General features: G+C 39.0%; 3 protein-coding genes and 1 long non-coding RNA gene across 4 annotated transcripts; 2 read left to right on the plus strand and 2 right to left on the minus strand.

Moving 5' to 3' along the window:
* Positions 1 to 132: 132 nt before the first annotated feature.
* LOC109997472 (leukotriene B4 receptor 1) lies at positions 133 to 7,453 on the plus strand. Its single transcript, XM_020651966.3, has 5 exons — positions 133 to 280; positions 3,129 to 3,729; positions 4,621 to 4,821; positions 4,937 to 4,980; positions 6,752 to 7,453. The coding sequence occupies exons 2-5, from the start codon at positions 3,142 to 3,144 to the stop codon at positions 6,999 to 7,001; spliced, it is 1,083 nt and encodes a 360-aa protein (XP_020507622.1). The 5' UTR covers positions 133 to 280; positions 3,129 to 3,141; the 3' UTR covers positions 7,002 to 7,453.
* Positions 7,454 to 8,081: 628 nt separating this feature from the next.
* On the minus strand, positions 8,082 to 9,527 carry LOC109997486 (uncharacterized). Its single transcript, XR_010666313.1, has 3 exons — positions 9,408 to 9,527; positions 8,616 to 8,649; positions 8,082 to 8,287 (listed from the first exon to the last, which is right to left on the minus strand). It is a non-coding gene; the product is annotated as an uncharacterized lncRNA (long non-coding RNA).
* A 1,212-nt stretch (positions 9,528 to 10,739) lies between these two features.
* On the plus strand, positions 10,740 to 16,068 carry sdr39u1 (short chain dehydrogenase/reductase family 39U, member 1). The gene is made up of 6 exons (XM_020651969.3): positions 10,740 to 10,884; positions 12,001 to 12,107; positions 12,240 to 12,322; positions 12,873 to 12,994; positions 13,106 to 13,258; positions 14,332 to 16,068. The coding sequence occupies exons 1-6, from the start codon at positions 10,869 to 10,871 to the stop codon at positions 14,757 to 14,759; spliced, it is 909 nt and encodes a 302-aa protein (XP_020507625.2). The 5' UTR covers positions 10,740 to 10,868; the 3' UTR covers positions 14,760 to 16,068.
* On the minus strand, positions 16,069 to 21,848 carry mettl17 (methyltransferase like 17). The gene is made up of 14 exons (XM_020651960.3): positions 21,665 to 21,848; positions 20,894 to 21,023; positions 20,645 to 20,794; positions 20,450 to 20,537; positions 20,214 to 20,295; positions 20,017 to 20,090; positions 19,825 to 19,919; positions 19,674 to 19,744; positions 18,616 to 18,723; positions 18,407 to 18,475; positions 18,252 to 18,302; positions 18,069 to 18,161; positions 17,152 to 17,348; positions 16,069 to 16,368 (listed from the first exon to the last, which is right to left on the minus strand). The coding sequence occupies exons 1-14, from the start codon at positions 21,731 to 21,733 to the stop codon at positions 16,275 to 16,277; spliced, it is 1,371 nt and encodes a 456-aa protein (XP_020507616.2). The 5' UTR covers positions 21,734 to 21,848; the 3' UTR covers positions 16,069 to 16,274.
* Between the last annotated feature and the right edge of the window lie 179 nt (positions 21,849 to 22,027).

A 22,027-nucleotide genomic window follows, 5' to 3' on the forward strand; every position in this document is an offset into this window, starting at 1 on the left:
AAGTATACATCATTCTATCACTTGAAAATTCCATATTAATCATTTATGGAGATACATGTAAACAGCATAAGGACAGAGAGAGAGTGAGAGTGGTGAGGATGGACACACCTCTCCTCCTCCCTCTCTCTGATAACATGTCGCAGCCTGTGGAGCAGGATGTGATTCAGCTTATTATGGACTGAGCGAACACAAACTGTCACACAAGGGAAACACTGGACAGAGCAGCAGACGGATACGTGAATCTGACAGACAACACAGAGAAAGGTCAAGTCCTGGAAAGGTCAGTCACTCTGAAATGTAAACTCTCAAACTCCCATCACTTTGATTTTGGACGACTTTCCTTCAAAGTCTCTGTCACATTTTTACAAACGTCTGCTCTTTCTTACTCGTCTTTCCTTCTTTTTGTAATAATCATTTACATTTGGTGACTTGATTATTTACACATAGCAGATATATTACAAACTATGACTCATTATTTCAAACGTTTGGACTGCTAGTTAATCCGCTAAAGGTAAACAGAGTTACTGGCAGGGTCGTGTGGTTTTTCAGTGTTTTGGGGATTCCGAACATATCTCAGGTTTTGTTTTGTTGATTTTGCCGCCAAATGAATGCTCCAAATTTTTATAAAATATTTTATTTGCTTGTTTCTCCCCCTCTTTCAACTCTTTCTCCTGACTTTCACTTGTTGGTGTCTTCTGCAGATGCTTTTACAATCATTTTCTTAATGTGTCATTTCAACATTAACAACACTTGACAACAACACACTTATTCTCTGAATTGACTTTGTTCAGTACAAAAACAGTTTTTATTTTTTTATTTATCCTCTATTTTTAGCAGGGAGGACACATGAGACCGAGGTTGCGAACTACTTCAATGATTACACAGTTTAATACAGTTGCAATTTCCTTCCTGAGGTAGTTCAGATACTAGATCTTTAAAAACACCGTTTGAAACAACAGAGGACAACTTAACTGTCTTTTAAAAGTTATTCCACATAATGGGCGCAGTGACACTAAACGCCGTCTTTCCCCATCAGTCCTAAACCTTGGTATCTTTTCTTGGTATTTTTATACTTCTGTTGTGTCTCCATTGCCGAGAAGACAATTCATTAATTGCATTGTTTGTGTCTTTATCTTAACTAAATTTGTCTCAATTATCTCAGTTATTTTAATGGACAATATCAACGCTTAAAAAACTATAGATCTTTGTTCATATTTCAAACAATAGCTTTGAGAGAGAGAGAGAGAGAGAGATAGAGAGAGAGAGAAAGATTGCCAACACAACACAGTGTGAAGGAGTTTGCCTGGGTTGCGGTTAAGGCTGCTTGTGGCTTCTAATATTATTCTATATTATTGAATCAGAGATGAAATATTTTGTAACTTTTATAAGCATTGTATTGAAATTTACAAACTAATCTTGCATCATGACAACCCTTCACCTCACAGATAGCATTGTTGTGTTGTGTTTTGCAACAGCTTCAAGATCCTTGATTTGATTTAGAAAGACATATTTTGCAAGAAGCCGTCATTTCTGAGAAGCCGTGACTCCACTTGACATCATTCATGTGTTGCATGGACTTCTCTTTCCATTGTATTTTTTAACCAGTGATGTATGTCTGGATTTGATTGTTTACGCGTACACTCTCGTTTAAAGCCACCAGGGGAAAATAAACAGTTTGTTTTAGTGGGACCAGAGCAGGAAACTAAGGACTTAATCAGGAAATAAGGACCTAAAGTCTTGTTCTCACAAATGTGGCTTTACAGAAATATTAACTGAGCCAATTACCTTCCCTCCACATCACTCGCATTTCATTTTTAAATTTAGCATATTTAAATCAGGGTTGGTCTTAAAGGTCATCCCTCTGTGAGCTTTGCCCTGCAGGGTACTTTTCTCCATGTGAACGGACAGTGAGAAAGAATCCAAAGATGATGAAAGACAAGATCATAAAAAAAAAAAGAAAAAATCTAAAATGAATCAAAATCTGAGTCATAATACTCCTCTTCTTTGACGCAGTACTGCAAACGTTTGGCATGTTTTAGCACGCTGCCTCTTGAGCTCCGCTGTTGGCAACGGGGTCTCAAGTGAATATTTTAGGTGATGCGTCAGGGTAGCAGCCGCCACCCCGCTCTGGAAACAGCCTGCATGCCATCACTGAACAATATTTTGGGATGTTTACCTTCAGTTGCTTGGGCACCGGTTTCTCCAGACCATCGGTATTGTCAGTGTGCTCAGAAATCCAACAACCACCTTTTACTATAATGTCAACAGGTGTGGGACAAAATACCGAAAAACAGCGACATAATCATCATCCACACTCGGGATACATTTATCAAATCACTGGTGCCACATATCAGTCAGGTAATAAAATGAATACGATGCTCTAAGCAGATTTCCCCGCCAATTTGACTCACCGTGTCACTCCTTCAATGACTCCTCACTGTGGTGTTTATGACATGAAGGAAGGTAACATGAAAGGAAGATTATTGGAAAAGATGAAGTCGACAGCAGGAATAAAGAAGAAGAAGAAGAAGAAACAGATAGCAGAATCATTTTGGACAGCAGTTAAGAGAAGATGAAGGAAAATAAGAAGTTAAACTGAACAACCAAATGCAGTAAAAACATAAATCAGTCCTGCCCTTTACCTATTTAGAAGATATAACTTTTAATTTTACACTCTGTTATTTAACATGCACTAATGGAGGGGTGCCAAGGTGAGGAGGCTGCCCACCTGAGCTAGTGTGGGGGGGGATTCTGTGCCTTGCTCTTGGCTCCTCTGCAGTGCTCAGGAAGTGAACTGGCACCTCTCCAGCTAGCAGACAAATTACCAGACTTGGTCTGCATGGGCACTTGAACCGGCGACCCTCTGGTTCCCAACCCAAGTCTCTACAGCTACTGCCGCCCCATTTTTGGGGCATTTTATATTCCTATAATGAATCATCACATCGAGCATCATCACAGGATCACTGCATCATGATTTTATCTTGTGATATTGGGCCATCATATCATATTGATGTGAATAATTATTATGTTAAGTGACTAAATAACAAATATGCTTTTGTTTGTTTTGTGTGAGTAAAATAAATCAAAGAACCAATCTAAAAAAAGAAGTGTTTTGTTCTTACCCTCAGGGATCCTCCCAGTATGAGCCAGTCCTACAGTCCGTCCCTCTTGACCACGCCTACATACATCAATGTCACAAACCCAGAGGATGACAGTGTGGTCAGCAATGACGTCACGACCACGTTGGGTGCCCTCATCCTCGGCTTGGTCTTCCTCCTTGGTGTCCCCGGCAACCTCTTCATTGTCTGGAGCATCCTGGCGCGCACCCGGCAGCGATCGGTCACCACCCTCCTCATCCTCAACTTGGCATGCGCTGACGGCATCCTCATGGCCCTCACCATCTTCTTCATCGTCTACCTGGCCAAGCAGTCGTGGGTGTTCGGTGACGCCATGTGCAAAGGCGTCTTCTACCTGTGCAACTCTAACATGTACGCCTCCATCTTCCTAATCACGCTGATGAGCGTGCACAGGATGGTCGCCGTGGTGTTTCCGAGAAAAGCCAAGTCCCTCGTCACCAAGCAGATCGTGAGGAGGGCTATCATTGGCACGTGGGTGCTGGTGATGTTGATCTCCATCCCGTCGCTGGTGTTTCGAGATTTGAGAGTGGACTTAGATGAGAAGCGTATGAAAAGATTGGTTTGCGCGCCCAATCACACCGAGGCTCGACATGTAAGAAGGTTTAGAACAAAACAAACAATTATTGTCTTTATCTGGTGTTCATACCCTGAAGCAGAGGTTCTCAACTGGTCTAGCCTCAGGACCTCAACCACTAATTCCCTAATGAGAAATCATAACCCAAATTTCTGATATTTTTCAACAAATCAGATGTATTTAATGAAAAACATTTTGCACCTCAAAACATCTGACGGAAAAAAAAACTGGAAATTACTCAGTGACCCAATTTTGGGTCCTGACCCACCAGTTGGGAACCAATGCCCTATTTAAGACACTGGATAGAGTTGGAGATTGGGGGGGGGGATTGGGGGGTAGATGGGGTACGACATGCGGGAAAGGAGCCACAGGTCGGATTTGAGGCGGCCTGCTTTTAGGACTTCATGGAGCGTGGGAACTAACCACCGGCGCCCCAGAAGGGACCACATTTTTTTATTAGAGGCTGGAAGTGAAAAGGGGCAAGGGATTAGTAGGTCTAAATGCTTTATTAATTAAGTTACCGTATTTTCCGCACTATAAGGCGCACTTAAAAGCCTTTAATTTTCTCAAAAAACGACAGTGCGCCTTATAATCCGGAGCGAAAACGTAGTTTTACACGTATTTATATTTATATATTCACAATATCTCCCAGCCTTGTTCAGTTGTAAACACGTTCTATTCTATGCGCCTTATAATCCGGTGCGCCTTACAGTGCGGAAAATACGGTATACAGTTATGTAACAACTCAAATAACAAAGCTGGTTCATACGCTATAGCTAATAAGCTAAGCTAACGAAAAAGCCAGGCGTTAAGAGCTGCTAAATACTGCCCACACTGTTAGGTCCAAATGATGAACTTGATCTGTTCTTATTTACACATCTGTTCTGTTTTGTATCCTCCTGTGTGCAGGTGAGGTTTCAGTATACCTTAGAGACTGTGGCGGGATTTATTCTTCCATACTCAGTCATCATAACGTGCTACGTCCTCATCCTGAGGCGCCTGAGACAGACCAAGTTTCAAAGAAAGGTCCGCAGCGAGAACCTCATCCTGGCTATCGTGGTGACGTTTGGCCTTTTCTGGCTGCCGTACCACATTATAAACATGCTGCAGGTGAGTAAGGACGTGATTAAGGTTTTGTTTTGTCAAATCAGAATACTGGTTATTGCTTTAGGAATGATTTTTTGAACCCTTTGAATAAACGCTGAGTATGTTTTGTATCTCCAAGGTGGCAGCTGAGTGGTGTAAGAACGGTTCAAAGGCAAAAGAAAAGTGAGTAACTTAAGATTTTTTACATTTTTTTCCACCACAATCTCAAAGTGCATTTGGCATGTTTTCATTTGGCACCCATGATTGGAGTCTCATGTCTGCAAAAGCACTTTGACACAAAATACCTTTTTATTGCTGTCATGGATAGATTCCCAATTAATTAGGTCTCAGGTTTCTTTGCTCATCAGGAGTCATCGAGTGTACCTGTGATGTTCTCCCTCAGCTGGTGGCTGATGACAATCAGCTGGGCTGGGAGGATAAATAGGGAGGTGGAAGTCTTTTGCCTGCTCCACTCTTCAGAAAATGTGATGTCATGAAGGGAGATTTTCCCTTCATGACATCACAAAGGGCCGTAACCCCTCCCCCAGGTGGGTGACACTCCCACAGCTAGGTGTTTGTTCTGCCCCTCTGAGTCTGCCTCCTCATCGTAAACAATAAGTCATGGAGTGAAAGAGCCAGAGCCACAAGCTCTTCCAGAAAGGGGGCGTGGTCAGACACAGCTCATTTACATTTAAAGCTACAGACACAGAAACAGCCTGTTCTGAGCAGGGCTGAAAGAGAGGGGTTTATAGACATGATCAAATATAGGATCAGAGTGGATTTAGAACAAGACACTTCACAGACATGTTTTTGGGGAGCTCTGAGGCGTATTTGAACTGCTTGGAAAGGAGGAGAATATGTGACCTTTAAGAAACCCAAGGCCCACATATATTTTTTTTTTAAGCGCAGTGTTTCTTTAGTTCCCTAACTTGTGACCCCGAGTCATTAAGATTTTATTTCTGGGACGACATAACAACTGCATTGCAGAAAAGTCAGAAAGTGAATCATCTTAGAATTTAAAAATAAATGGACCAGTCCATGGAGTTCAACAGAAAGAAAGACGTGAGGTTTTTTATTGGTCTGTATTTGTAAAATTCTTTCAAGTCAAAAATGAAAACAAACTATAACTGTGGACCCTTCACCCCAAATTGTAACTTTGATGCGCATTTATTAGACTTACATAGAACATAGAACTCTCTGTAGATGTCTCTCTCTCTCTCTGTCTCTGTCATCATCTTGTTCTCTTTATTCCTTTTTCTTTCTATTTGTAGTTTTGTGGCTTATCATGGTTGTGTGTTTGTAGTTGTTTTGTGTGTATTTGTAGTTCATTATCTCTTATTGTTTTGCGTCTATTCATGGTCAGTCCATGTCTCTCTTCTGTGTTGGGTTTTGTGTTACTAAGCGGTTGTTGGTTTGTTTCTTGTTATGGTTCTGTCGCTGTGGTCATTTTGTATTTGTCTGTAGTTCTTATGTCTCTGTAGTGATTTTTTTTTTAAATGTTTATTCTCATTCACTTTCACTTTTTTGGTTGTTTTGTGTCTCTGTAGTTGGTTTGGTTGTGTCCCTCTAGTCATTTTGTGTCACATTGTAAAAAAAATTGACGTCAAATTGTGTTTTTCTTTGTCCCCATTGAATGTTTCTTTAAAGGTTTTTTTTGTTTTTTTTGAAATGTCAACTGGGTAGGATGTAGTCCTTCTCTGTCCCTCCGTACTTATGTTGAGCCTTTGTGTTAAGTGTATGACTTTGTGTGTTATCATGTGGCTGTTTTTAACGTCTTAGAGGTTTTTTTTTTGTCTCTTTGATGTCACATTGCATCTCTTCCCCTGGCCCTATGAGCAGTTCTTCATTCATGGATATTAGTTTTTCATGTCAGTGGATTTGAGAGAATGTGGTTTAAGATAAGCTCTTCAGCATGCTATGTTACTTTACGTTTTGATTTTCTGTTTATCTACAGTTTGGACGAAATCTCCAAAAATAGCCGCGCAGTGACCTCATGTCTGGCCTTCATCAGCAGCTGTGCCAATCCTGTCCTCTACACCTTCGCTGGGAAGTCCTACATCAAGCAGAGCGGATTTGCTTTCATGGCGCGACTCTTTGAGGGAACGTCATTGGACCAAACAGGAACCAAAAAGATTCGGGGACAAAGTAAAGACCTTGCTGAATCAAGCAGCACAGGAACTCCTCCTTTACGAAACGGAAAATGAGCTTCCAATGAGTTTTATGCATGAATATCAGCACAAGACTACATGTGGATTTTGTTTAGAGCAACTTGAGAACTGCTGTGCTTCAAAAATGTACAGAAGCAAACTCTCTTAGAGGCTGCTGTCAAGTGTTTTTTTTTGTAAATAGTTTTAGTGAAGTAAAAAGTTTGACTGGGCGTCAGTGATGAATGTGCAAGATTTTTATTGTATTTTTTTTTTAAACCTGACATGTATATTTGAATTGGCAACTTTTTTATACCTTGTGTTTTATTATTTTTCCAAGGCTGTTATGAAAAAAAAAAAAAAAAAAAAAAACCCAAAAAAACTACTGAAACAGCTCCAAATCTACTCGTGGAAAAGTTGCATTGCTGTAACAGATCAAATTCCAGTTTGTGTTTATAACAATGTAAACTTTACAGTTCTCCCAATTTTATATAATAAAAATTCACAACCTATTTGTTGATTTTCATTTACATATTTTAAGTGCTAAAGAGGATCATGGAAGTAGTTCAGATAGCATCAACTCCACACCAACCAGGTTCATTTTAGCTTTAAAAGCTTAGGTCTTAAGACTATTTTCCCCCTTTTGGCCAACTTCTATAAACTAAACAACTAGAAAAATATATCTGCTAGGTGAGGTTCATTTAGCCAATTTTCCAGAGATAGTATTTTCTTCTGGTTGCCGGACTACGTGGGTTCAGTCTAGTTTAATGCTTTGAAACATTCACAGAACCCTTTTTGGGTCTGCTTAACAGAACTATACAGATACTTAACTTCTTCAAACCAAAATCACCATGATATTCTGACAGTTTTGTTGAGAGACTGAAACATTATATCTAGCTTTAAGTATTTTATATTCAAATTATTATTTTACATTCCATGTATATTTGTAATTTGAGTGTTTATTGCATGGCCGTGCAGAACAGTCCTTACATTTCACTGCACATCTGTATGTGAAACAGATCATCTACCTGCCAATAGATACCGGTAAATCGTCTGAAATTACTGTCATGATCAAGCCACTGATGGTTATTCTGAATCCCAGTTTCCAGTCTTTCTAATTAAAAAGAGACAACACACATCTTTTAAAAATTCCAATTAATCTTTATTCATTAGTTTAAAAATCACAGCTCATACATTGTTGACCCAGTACATGTACATAAATTTAAGATTATAACTATTGGTTTACAGTATTTGTGCAATTGTAAATTACTAAAATGTTCATTAAAGTACTTTTAAACACACGAGTAACTTTGGCAATCCAAGCATTCATGAAGAGTTCTCATTACCTGTGAAGAAGAAAAAAGGCATGTTACTATCCAGCTGTTAAAACAGTTTCAGTCAGCAATTTGATTTAATGGTCACTTTTGAGGCTGCAGATAGTGTTGAGATGTTTAACAAAAACAAATTAAACTAACGAGAACTGGTCAAAAATCTAATATATTTCAGAGTTACATGGAGTATTAAACAGCCCTGCAAACTTCAGCCTCCAAAAATAAGACTACAAACACAGAGTTAAGACTTAATCCATTGCTATGACTATATTAACTTTACAAAAGGGAATGTAACATTTGTATTGGTGTGTAATGATCAAGAGTTCAAAAGACGAATACTGACCTGATGGACAATTCTCCAGTCCGTGAGCTGAACCCTTAAATAGAAAAGCAAAGACAGGTTAGTCTCAACATGAAATCAAAGACACATCCTCATGAGCATCTACTTTGTCAAACCCATCAGCGCAGTGAAAGAATAATCATGAGGTTCAGGTGAAACACGGACTCACATGCAACTCATCATGAAGGTTTGACTCATTGATCATTTGAAGGACAGAGTTTTTAAATGGCTGCTTAACTGCATTGCAATGTAAAGGAAATATTTATTATTTAAGCCTAACTTAAATGGATACTTCCCCAAAACTGTAATACAAAAATATGTTTCCAAAAAAAAAAAAAAAAAAAAAAAAAAAATTTAGTAATGCTCAAATATCAATTAATCACTTATTTTATTAAGTCTAAAGCTGAGACCTGATAGTTTCACATAAACATGAATTAGCTGGATAATACATTCTCAGCAGCCTAACCCATTCAAAGATTCAACACGGCGTGATTTAAGGTAATCAATCAAAGTGTGTTCAGTAGTGAAGAACACTTTGTAGTAAATCACCCTGTGAAGTCATTTTGATTTATACATATAATCCACTCTGATGCAGACTTTAATCATCAGCATCAATCTGTGGAACAAGGCCTCAACAGCACAGACCATGAGGTCTGTTTGGCGCTCAGACTGAAGCAGCGAGCTAACCACGAAATTAAAGCGGAAGTAACAAAAACAACCATCCAGAAGCAGATCTAAAGAAAACATCAGCTCTACATGAGAGAGTGTAATAAGATAGACAAGGTTAACATTTACCATAGAAGACGTTTCACCACGTTGGTTCTTGACTCTCCACCACAACATGTAAGACCTCCATCACCGCAACAAGGAACAGAGACCGATAATGAGGCTGCGGCTCTATTTATGTCCTTATCAAAACCACGTGTTGCTGTCCTCCGTCACTAAACATGCAGCTTCCGGGTATGGCGCAATTTATTAAAAATTAACTTTTTTTAAACACATCCCTTACAAAACAAGGGGTTATAAACAAAGCCTGCTCTTGTACATGGGCATGAAAAATGCATATTATTTTTAAATAAAATAGTTTACTGGATTGTATGTAGGTTACATACATCTTTTAGAGGCTAATGTTTACAGTATATGGGCTTAAAGACACATTTCTGAAATAATAAAATATACATATAAGGAATCTTGAATCATAAATAACAATTAAGTTACATTTTAATCCACAGAAAATATCGCTTATAATAATAACATTCCCTGTTTTATAGTATTGGTGCAAACTACTAAATATTATTTTCCTTTTCTTTTTGTTTATTTCTTTCTGTTCCTCTGCCTTGACACCAATCAACCACACATTCAACAATAAATACAAGACAACAATCTTTGTTTTTGAAGATAACACAATTAACACATTAAACTAATTCGAGTATCAATTACATTTAAAGTAATGTAGAAAAAAAACGTGTTGTCGTATTCAAACTGAGCCAAAATAAACAAAACCCCAATTAATAAAACAGAAATACCCTAAAACTGCAACAAGTGCAATAAGAAAACTTATTTATATTTTAATTTCACAGTGTTCCCCTTTGTTATTTTTGTTTGTATTATATCTTTGCTTTAATACAGAGTATAACTTCTGTACAGTTTATTTTATTTTACTTAGCTGTTAATACAACTTATTTATTTTTACTTTTACTTTTTTTTGTACTTTTTTCTACTCTTTTTTTCTTATAATGCTATTCTATCTTATATATAATTTTAACTTTGTTTTGTAGAAGCTGACTCAGGGAGAAACGCACAAGAATTGTCCTGTACTGTCCCGTACCTGTGCAAATGGCAATAAACATCTATTCTATTCTAAACTTTAATTAGATGCAATCATAAAAAATAATCGCTTACTTGTGTTTGGGAAACGCAAATTTATTATAGTTTATCAAAATAAAACATTTGTTTTATCCTCGGTCCTTACCTGCACATCATAGAAGATAGTTATTATCTGTGTTTGAATAAAATAAACCGTGATTAAATCCCACCCGTTACTACAAAAAACACTTTCCAAGCGGTCGTCGTTATCAAAAAACTACAAAATGACGTATGTGCTTTCCCGGCTACGGAACTCCTGGTGGTACAAAACTGTTAAAGCGCTTTTACACAGTCTGTGTTCACTGCAGCCTACAGACGGACGTAAGGAAACGTTATTACCTGCAGTCAGGCTCTGTTTTTGAATTAAAACAGGACGATAAATCAACCATCATGAGAGTTTTAATAGGTATGTACTTTCTTTCAGAACAAGACATTCTTCTTTTTTTGTTTAAAACATCTCAAAGGTCAGTGTGACATCACGCTACCAGCTAGCTGTTACACTGTGTTTGCATTTTTAGGCACAACTTGGACTATTAAGTTGTGTTTGCTTCTTGTGCGAATGGCAGTGACTTAACAACACAGCGCTCTGGCTAACTGGTTAAATCTAGACAACTGTCTGAATGTTTTTTATTTGCTATCCAAAGCTAAGTTTGCATAAGTTGCACAGACGCCTGTTTTGTAAGCGTGCACAGTACGCATGCGCACAGTTCTCCTGATTGTGTTGTCATTTTGGAGTGAGAAGTTTTTCCAGGCAACTGACTTTATATTAAGAATATCTTTAATTGTAAAATTAGGGCAAATGCGGTCTTAACTGTCCATTTTATTCCAAATGTATTTTTTAGTTTCTATTTTATTTTGTACATTCTTAATTCTTCTTTTTTTTAAATTTAAATTGTACTGTGTTCACTTTGTTTGCAGTCTTTGCTCTTTGCTGCTGTAACACTGTAAATTTCCCAATTGTGGGATAAATAGAGGATTATCTTATCTTTACATATTTATAACCTGTGTAGCCTAATTGATGGGTTTCTGATTTTATTGTACCTGCAATGTCTCTCTGTAGATCATAGACTGTATATATTATTCACAGTACGGGTGTGGATCAAAAAGATGGCACAGCTCTGCGGCTAAAACGTACATTGGAGCTCCCTGTTTGTTTGGTCATGATTGTCTGTTTTATACATGTTTTTTTACATGTTATTATGGATCACTAAAAACAGCTCACAGCAGACTCCACTGCACCTCCTTTGTCTGAGTAGGTACTCTTGTAGTGGTCCAGGATGAGGTCTTATAGAAGGGCATCACTTCCTTTGTAACACAGCATTCAGCTGCTTTACAAGCTCGTACTCATGTGATGCTTTGTTGTCTTTTCATGTAGATTTTTAATGGTTTTGTTTGTTGTCTTTATGAGCTGTCCTATACGGTTGTTGACATGTTTTTATGCTCTTGCTGCAAAGCAAATTCGCCTCGGGCCAATCATTTCTCTTGAATTGATTAATTAATTAATTAATTGTCTTTCTTTTAGGAGGGGGGTCTGGCTTTGTGGGTCGGGAACTGACTCGCCTTCTCAAAGCAAAAGGTCATGAGGTTACCATTGTATCTCGACAGCCCGGTCCAGGGAAAATAACATGGGTATGATCTCAAATTAATTCAGACTTGTAATGTTTGTCATGTCTGTTGAATCCTTTGGATATCATACTTTTGCAGCAATCTACATCACTATTATCACTATCACTATTATTTCTCCCCCCTGTGCTTCTGCAGAGTGAGTTGGAGTCTAACGGCCTCCCACCATGTGAGGGCGCTGTCAATTTGGCTGGAGAGAATCTGATGAACCCTCTACGATGGTGAGAGTGACAACAGAAAGCGGCCACACTTTTTTGTGCCATCTCAAATACATGAAAATATGCAATAGTTTGTGGACATTCTTGAAGCCAGGTCCATACTGAAATGGTTTTCAGTGTCACCAAGCACAGGAGGTTGACTTATACGGCTCACACGGTGAATAGAAACAAAGCTTCTGCTGCATGGCGGCTGTAGAAGATTCATGAGGGGGGAAATATTCAACAGTCACATATGGGTGCTTTATTCCCTCGCCCACATACTCTTGACCATGTTGTCTGTTTGCACTGCTTTGTCTAAGCTTTCAATTTATTGTATCGTCTATATCAAGAAAAAAATGATTAAAATAGAACTTAAAGCTCCTCTGAGGAAACTTCTCACATTAATAAATAACAACATAGAAATCATTTGTCTTGTTGTAGGTCATAAAGGAGAGACAGCAGCATGTTTCAAAAGTAGCTAGAAACTCGTCACAGGAAGTTTTCATCCCTGTACAGAAAGAGTTGTTGAGGACACAAGCTGTATTTTTTCAACCTTTATTGTTTCTGTTCTCAGGTGGAATGAAAGCTACAGAAAGGATCTGTTTTCCAGTCGTGTTGACACAACTAAAACTCTGGCTCAAGCTATCGCAGATTCGCCCAGTCCTCCTCGCTCCTGGGTCCTGGTTTCAGGAGTAGGTCAGTGTCTGCATGTGTAATAATAAAATCATGATTTGCTGAAGCAGGTCAGACCTAACCCACTCACAGACGATACAGAAAGTATAAACCTTTCATGTTATCGTCCCACAGCTTGTTACAAACCCAGTCTGACAGCTGAGTACACAGAGGACAGTGAATGGACACCGTTTGACCTCCTCTCCAAACTGGTGAAAGAATGGGAGGCCTCTGCTCTTCTTCCTGAGAGTGTGGCAACAACCACCAAACAAGTCGTCATCAGACCGGGTTTGTAAAATCTGCATTTCTCACTTGAACTTACAGGTAACTTATTCTGCTGGTTGAATGTGCAGTGAGCACGTATTGCAGCGCTCTGAGGACAGTTGTTTGTTCCTTTATGTCAATTTTTAAAAATCCAAAAAATGTATGAGGTGTTAATGTACCTGAAGGGTCTTGATTAGTAAGTAACTTAGTTGCAGCTTCACTTTTAGATTTAAGCTGTTTAACAGTTTAACTTTTCCTAATAAACGACTACAACACCTTTTAAACATGAGGGGGAAATTCCAAATCTTCTGAGTGATATTAAAAAAGTATTAGCATCAAATTATGCTTGGAACATAAATTAGAAATATAACTCAGTGGAGTCCTTCTCTCAGGCAGGATCCAGAGAAAGTACTGGAGGAGCACACAAATCAGTTATGGAAAATATATTAAGGTGCAAAGGACTAACGTCAGAGAGTCGGAGTCAAACCTTGACTATATTTTGAACATCTTCATTCCTTCTCCGAGAGCACCGACCTCCATTTGTAGAGCAGCTGAAGCACAACAGTTTCCTTCTACATCAATTCATTCATTCAATACTTGTTTTTCTGATCGTCTCATTTCAGAATTGTTAATATAATTCAATAAGTTTTATTGTTACATTTAGTCATGCATACTTTTTAAAAAGCACCTGATAAATATGGCATCTATTTCTTTAGAGAGACTTTCGGGTACATTTTAAACCTTCTTCAGTGATCAATTTGGTCTAATCCTTACCCATAATAATGAAGGATTAATTTGTTCATTCACATTTATCAGTTGTGTAATTAATCTGTATTTGTCCTTCACTTAAGGCATCAAATAAATGTAGTAATTGATTAATATCTCACTCTGAACTGTAGAAGAAAATACCCCAAGTACCCCAAAGTAGGACATGCATACAGTACTTTGGTAAATGTTATTCATTTATCTCCATTAATTCATAATTCTGGCCTAGAGCCGTTTTATAAATCATACTAATACAAATCATGTCTTAACTTCTTTTGGCAATCTTGAGTAATGTGTTGTACCTGACTGGTGAATATTGGATCGTCCACCAGGGGCAGTGTTGGGTCGCGATGGAGGTGCCATGAAGCAGATGCTGCTGCCCTTCTGGCTCGGCCTCGGGGGCACTCTGGGGTCAGGGGGACAGCCGTTTCCCTGGATCCACGTCTCCGACCTGGCAGGAATCATCGCCCACGCCCTGGAGCCGCCCGCCGACACCCCGCCCCCTTCACAGCAAGTGTTGAACGGAGTCGCACCTGCGCTGAACACCAACTACGAGTTCACTAAAGAACTGGGCCGGCTCATGAGGAGGCCCACCATTTTTCCTGTGCCTGGCTTTGTCATGAACGCCCTGCTGGGCTCTGAGAGGGCGATCGTCCTCACGCAGGGTCAGAAAGTCATACCACAGAGGACTCAAGAGGCCGGGTTTCAGTACAAATACCCAGACCTGACTTCAGCACTGAAAGAGATTGTAGGAAGTTAACAGCTGTTGGAGGAAATGTTGTGTTCACATTTACTGTATTTCAAGAATATAAGCCGGTTATATTAAAGCTCAAATTATCTTTTGAAAAAACATTTGGGGTCAGAAATGTGTCAGGTGATTTTTCTAATCATAACCAGTTACTGGATGTGGTTTAACGAACCTTCTGAGAATCTGTTCATACTGTGAATTAAAGCTCCTGTGAGGAGTTTTTAGCTGGTTATAATACAGATAGAAATGATCTGTTGTACCGCTAAATAATCTACAAAGCAAACACGAATTTCATACCCGGGATTTAATTTTTCTTTAGTCATTTTTAATATCTGTAAACGCTGCAGTAAGGTAGTTATTTAATATTTACAGCACGCCAAGGAGAACACCTCTTGTTACATTTTTCTGCAACAAATACTGAAAATTAGTGATTTTTTTTTGACTGTTGAAAGAAATCAGGTGGAGATTGTTTGTCAAGCATCTGCCTACGTATGTACAAGGGGAAAAAACGGCAATGATATCAACCCTTTTGTCCATAGGGGGCACCAAAATCAACACAAATGTAAAGTATCTTAAAGGAGCTTTAAAATTGATCAGAAAATCACGACTCTAAAGACTATTTATTACTTATTTTAGGGTTTACGGCAGGCTAGTTTTTCAAGTTCCATTTTTCCTGTAAATAGTTGTTCAAGGAGACTTTGAAAAAAAATGCTCATGCCAATTTAACAAAATTGGTTTAGAAGTCCCTTTTACAGCAGTCCACTTTACTCACAGATGAGGGACTCCAGTACAATGTATGAGCAAGAGTCTAACAACGATTAGAGAAACAACAGCACTCTCCTTTGATTGGCCAGGATGATGACTTCACTCTTCTTTTCTTGCGTTGAGAAAGCGTTACTATCAACTTTAGCTTTGTTATTCTTGCCTAAAAATCTCCATTAATGGTAAAACAAATAAAGTATTGAAATAGTTGCTTCTTGCCTGAACGGTCCGCTGCATTGTAATTCTGACAAAATACCCGACACTCCTCTGGGCACAGCATTAAAACTCTGAACAGGGCGTTAACAGGCCTCAGCATGAAGCGTGTGGTGATTTTAGAGAACAACATTTTCATCTCCTCCTCTCTGATCCTGAAGCTCTACTCGGGTCTCTCTCAGTACAGGGATTGTATTTAACTATATTGACTGAATTTAGAACATAAGGCACTGAAACATGCAGGAGGAAACGTCATAGCTCTCACTTTGTGAACTTTTACAATCCGCTTCTTAAATGAACTCTGATCTATTGCAGGTGGTGCACAATAAAACGTGATGATTCAAGACATGGTGTGAATGTTTATTGAAGTAATCGGTGTCAAATGAGTCCGTCAGGATATGACGGTGTCCGTATCCAGTAAGAACATGAAATTGTTCTGTTGAACTAGCGCTGATGAGTCATTGAATGGAAATCGTATCTCATTTAATTTCATGTTTCAATCGTGTAAAATTGTAAAAAAAACGAGTCTGCTTCCTCTCGCATGCTGAGTCATCACTCTGGATCAGTCCGAGTGTCTTCATCGGCTTCCTGGATGATTGGAACTTGATCTCCCCAGTCGCTGTTCCGAGCACAGCGGTACACATCTCTGATTGGAAGAAATGAAACCGTCTTCAGTGAAGTGATATAATGGACATTTTTCATCAGATCCACATTGGACAAACATTAAGCTTTATTCAGCCTCCAATAAGAGCAGGGCCAGGGAACAACCCATGACCCATTAGAAACAAAGTAAAGAAATGTGAAGGTGTTACATTTCTGCTTGATTTATCACTATGTTAACTTAACTAATAATATAATATATATATAATAATATTGCCGTTTTTGTCACGCACAGCTGTTTGTGTTTACACATTCACGTTTAGAGAAGTTCGTCTTTCTTTGTTCAATTAAGTTTGATGTTTTGCTGGCATGTTTTTAAACACTTTTTATCTTTAATCCACTTTTTTATAATGAATATGTATAGAAAATAACTAAAACATAAATTTGTGATAAAGGCCGTCTAGAAGAAACACACCCTCTAAAACCTGAGTTTGAAAACAATCTCCCAAAAGCTTCAGTAAAACTGCACATATTTTCAACATCTCATCAGGTCTTAAAAGGTATACACACTCAGACATGGCATCAGGTCTAAAGGGTTAAAGTGTGTAAATACTCCCACAAAAGTTTATTTTCACACAATTCTCCCTTAATCAAAACACAGAGAACCCTGATGTATCAAACAAACTAAATCATTCAATCCTGTATCTGCTCTTAAGCCACATTATTATTTGTGTTAATTCAAACCCAGTCTAATTTAAAGCGAGTAAGCCGATGCTGCTACAAATGAGACGAGCAGCACGATGTGTTCTGTGATGCAGACACTCCTTACCTGCCGTGTTTCCGTGCGGTCACCACCAGGTGTTGTAGCTTTCCATCAGGGCAGCACGATCGACAGTGGACGTGTCTTGTCCTGCGCTGCACCGGTGCAGTCAGCCTGGCCCAGTCCACACCTTCAGCGGCGGCCCTCGCTGGTTCAGTCCGGGACACAATCAGGTAGCTGAACTTCTCCCTCTGCTGGTCGTTGTGCTGAAAACAAAAACAAAAAAAACATACAGTTCATGAGTGGGAACCTTTACATGCTTTGACTTTTTGTTGGAAAGCAGAAATTTAAACTCTCATGGAGTCAGTTCACGTTTTTTGCTGCGCTTTGTAAATTAACTGATGTTGTAGAAATGGTGTTCACTCTAAAAAAACACTTTACAACAGAGTTTCTCAAAGGCACTGGTGCTCACCTCAGAAAAATATATTAAAAGTGCATGAAAAAAAAAACTAATTATAACAAATGTTTTTGGAAAACTTTACAAATTTGGCGAGAGCACGAGGACATCGGTCATGTTCTAATCTTCTATATCAAACTTAATAATTACCTGCTGACTAGTTTGACTAAATAAATTACAGCATTAAATGTCCACTTAATAAGATAATCCTTTATTTATCCCACAATGGGGAAATTTACAGTGTTACATCAGCAAAGAGCAAAGATTGCAAACAAAAAGTGAACACAGTACAATTTAAATAAAAAATGTACAAAAAAATAGATAGATACCACAATATAGATTTTTTAAAAATAGATCAGCTGAGAGATGCAGTTTTTACAAAAATGTAGTCATAATAACTTTAAATTAATAACTTTATTTTGTAGTATTACTAATTTCGAGGTCAAGCATAAACGTTCATGCTCGACCTTCTTAAATCTGACTCTCTGATAAGAGCGCTGTAGAAATATAATCCAGAGTGGAAACTCACCCCGGGCAGAGGCAGAGGTTTGTACTGCTGCTGGAAGTTACAGGGCGAGAAGGGCTCACGGGCCAGTTTAGGACAGATCAGTTCATGAGGACACTGGAGGAAAAAAAATATAATGAAGAGAGCTGCGACACTGCTGGTTCAGAGTTTGGGAGAATATTTGAAACCAGCTGAGGTTGAACGTACCGGAGCAAACACTGACGCTGGTCTGGGGTCATGGACGGTCTTCTGTTGTTTCTGGAGAAAAAAAACAACTGTAGGTCAACAGTCTGCTTCCTCAACACTTTACACAACAGATCCTAACGACTTAACAAAAAGATCCATCCAGTGTTTTTGAATACCTTTAATAAAGAGTCTCTGGCCTCCATCAGCATCTGGTGACCCTCTTTGGTTCCATTTTCCACCAGAACCTTTACCAGAAAACACAAATAACATACTTACTAAATAACAAACTACTCCCAAAGACTGTGTTTAGATGTTACATGTTTCTAAATCTAGGATTCAATTCAAACTTCTGTACAGGTGAAGTGTTGTGATTGTTTCCACTCACCAGGTACGAGCTCGTCTTTCTCCACAGAGTCATCACCGCCTCTTCGCGGTCCTTCGCATTCTTAAGCTCTGAAAGGGTGAAAGCTGCCGTCACCACGTCGAACTGCACCTGGAGGGAGGAACACGCGACAATCAGGCTCCCTTAATCCTGGATGTGAAACTGCTTTTTAAAAACACACGGGGGAAAAAAATATGTGCATACAAATGTGTCGTGTTTTTTTTCTTACAAGTAAGTTTGCTTTTTCTACTCTCCCCTCTTCGTGTCTCTGACTCTGATTAGCCACAGAGGCCAACACTCATTATCTAACTGCTTCTTCTTCAGTTTATTACAAAACAAATAAACACGCTTCTGTCTTCATGAATCACATTTTCGGCAACAGAGAAACAAAAACACATTCAAGAGATATTGCTTTTTTAGTAGTAATGCAAATATACATTCTCTTCTTCTTTTCTTTGGCTCTGACTAGTACCACAATAACTATTGTTTAAATACATCCTGGATATACTGACAGTGTTTCCCCTACCATTATATTGAAGGTCAAGTAATGCCTTTATTTTTTAGGGATAGAGTCGGAAATCAGGGAAAGAAGTCATTTAAGGATACCTTTCTGATAGAACAGGACAGCTGTCATTAAAAGTAACACATGAACACCAAGATTCCTTCAAGTGTTTGTGTCGGCTTGTCCCCACCCCCCCCCCAACGCTGTAAGCCTAGGGGAAACACTGACTGATTTCATCAATCAAACTATTCTTAAATTCACTATTATCTGATCATTGAGGGGGGAAAAAACCTCATCCTGCTGTATTTTATAGAGTGTGACCGATTAATCGGCCAGCTGATAACATCAAAACAAGAGCATCACAAACAAGTGAAACAAGTCGAGCCAATATGCTCTTCCTCAGACTTGCTTGTTTTCTTTAGTAGCTCAGAAAGTCTCCGTTTCATAACCAGCTAAAAACTCCCCACAGGAGCTTTCATTTACGAAAATGTTGCATTTTTTGGAAGGACGTCGTTTTAAACCGAATTCAGAACGTGCTTTTTTTTTTGGTCGCTCTTACCTTTGGAGAGACGGGGAGGAACTGTCGGAAATAGACTTGCTTGATGTGAGGTTCAGCTCTTTCATCGTCACCTGGTCGAAGCAGAAAATATTATTTGAAACAAAGCCAAAACAAACGTGTCACAAATCAAAACTCATAGAAGTGTATGCACCTTTGAGGAGCCGCTCAGCGAGGATGTTCATGGGCCCAGAGCTGTCCACACACACCATCTCCTTCAATGTGTCGCCCCAGCACGAGTGGGACGCCCTGCATGACAGAGAGAGAGAGAGAGAGAGAGAGAGAGAGAGACTTAGCTCATTTGTCATTTCATTTTTATGAAAGTACAGAAGTGTTTTGCACTCACCAGACAACAGTTCCCAGCCCTGAACCGAAGTCCAGCAGAGACTGTGGGGCAAAAGAGGGATCCCTCTTCTTTATCTGAAACAATCAGGAGAAAAACTCTCATTACCAACTTGAATCAACCGTCACATTTGTTCTGTTATTTTTCCATTTTGATACGACTACAATCAAACAAATATTAGCCAATAATCTCCTCATTACCTCATTTAAAGCTCTCCTCACTGCTGCGTAACCCCCAGCCAGTCGAGCCGCCATGTACACCACCCCTAACTCTTCATCATACCTGAAACACAAAGAACAGCTGTTTATTGACTTTTCTTCTAAACTAAAAAAAACAGACATTGGGTCACACTGTTGCTCCACTTTTAAATGTATTCATAGACTTATATGCTAACAAAAGAATTCCACTGAAACAGAGAGATAAAAGCAAGCGTTACTTCATGGGAGTCCAGTGGTACGTGGTTCTGCGGAGCTCTGAAACCACTTTCCTCCTGATGCGGTCGTCCAGCGCTTGTTCATCAATAACTGAACGGTAAAGCACAGTTACTTCCCTAAAAGCTGCTGCAGCGTCTTATGTATTTGCAGTTTTTAAATCAACCATAAGAATTTATTTCGCTTCACGTGTCACCCACCTCCTCTCTTCTCCATGGCTTTCTCCCACAGTTCCTTCTCCAGGCCGACAGCTTTCTGCCTCAGAGTCGAATCGTCAATTGCCCGTTTTCGGCTCCAGAGGAAGTTTGTGAGGCTATGAGCGCGGTCTGTCAACCGAGTCACCTCGGATCCTACAGGTGGGACAGAGTGAAGAAGAGTCAGCATTCTGTCTCATTTCAGGTCCAGAAAAGAAACCACGTGACGATGGCCACATGCACAATTTGACCTACTGTGAATAATGGACCGTGCAGCCACCTGCAGCACCTCAGGGAGGCACAGAGTCTTCAGGTTGGTCACACCTGGGTGCTTTTTGTGTAGTTCACCTTTTAGGAAATTCACCTGGGATGATGCACTCATTCCCTGACAACGAAAAATAGGAAGAAATACATTTTTTGTCACAACCTCTTACATTTTTGTGAGTTAGAAACCAACCTCCCGCTCTAAACATACATTTGCATTTAATCATACTGACGCAAAATTGTTGGAATTCAACTATCTCTGATTGTGTTATTACCTTTCTCAGACCCTGAAGTTATCATAATATGTTTGTTCTTCTTGGATTTTAACTGAGTGTACAGGAAATTCACATGGTCACAATCTATAAACTTTTCGCATATACTTAGTAGGGCCGGGCGATATGGACCAAAACTCATATCTCGATATTGTTTAGCTGAATGGCGATACTCGATATATACCGATATGTGTTTTTATTAACATGCTTAGTACATGAGAGTATTTCATGTGTATTACTCTTCTCCACAAACAGAAATGTTACATTATGTACAGTACAGTAAATATTAATACAAAACTACAGGTAACTTCTCGTGAAATGTATAATAAAGGATGTATATTTATATTTGATGTAAACTGCGTTGCGGGCAAAGTTATGCCTCCTCTTTATTATTATTTCTGTCTTGATTTTAACAGTTGTTTTTTTTTACCTTTCTGACCTCCATCGTTTTAAAATGTTGCGTTCAATGACACTCACAACCTGCACTCACCCTGCTCGTAAACGTCACAACAGCGGCCCTCTGACAGAGAGCACAGGCACCATAACTCCGTGTTGCCATATCTCCGGAGACTAAACGACCACTTCTTGTGTTAAAGAGGCTCAACCTTTAATTTTCATACACATGTTCGGATGTCCAACAATCCTTCGACAAAATAAGCCCGACCATCGGTGGAGGCGGAACCTTTAAGTATCGAAGTTTTGTTCCCTGTGCTCGTTTCCGGTTACAGTCCATACCACTATTGATTTTTTTAATAATATTATAGACAGAGTAATGCTAAAATATGAAATATTAAAAGATGGAGTCATACTATATAAATTAGTTATAAATTTCAGTTTTGTGCTTAAGGCATTG

The sequence above is a fragment of the Labrus bergylta genome, chromosome 4 (assembly GCF_963930695.1).
Source record: "Labrus bergylta chromosome 4, fLabBer1.1, whole genome shotgun sequence".
Lineage (NCBI taxonomy): Eukaryota > Metazoa > Chordata > Actinopteri > Labriformes > Labridae > Labrus > Labrus bergylta.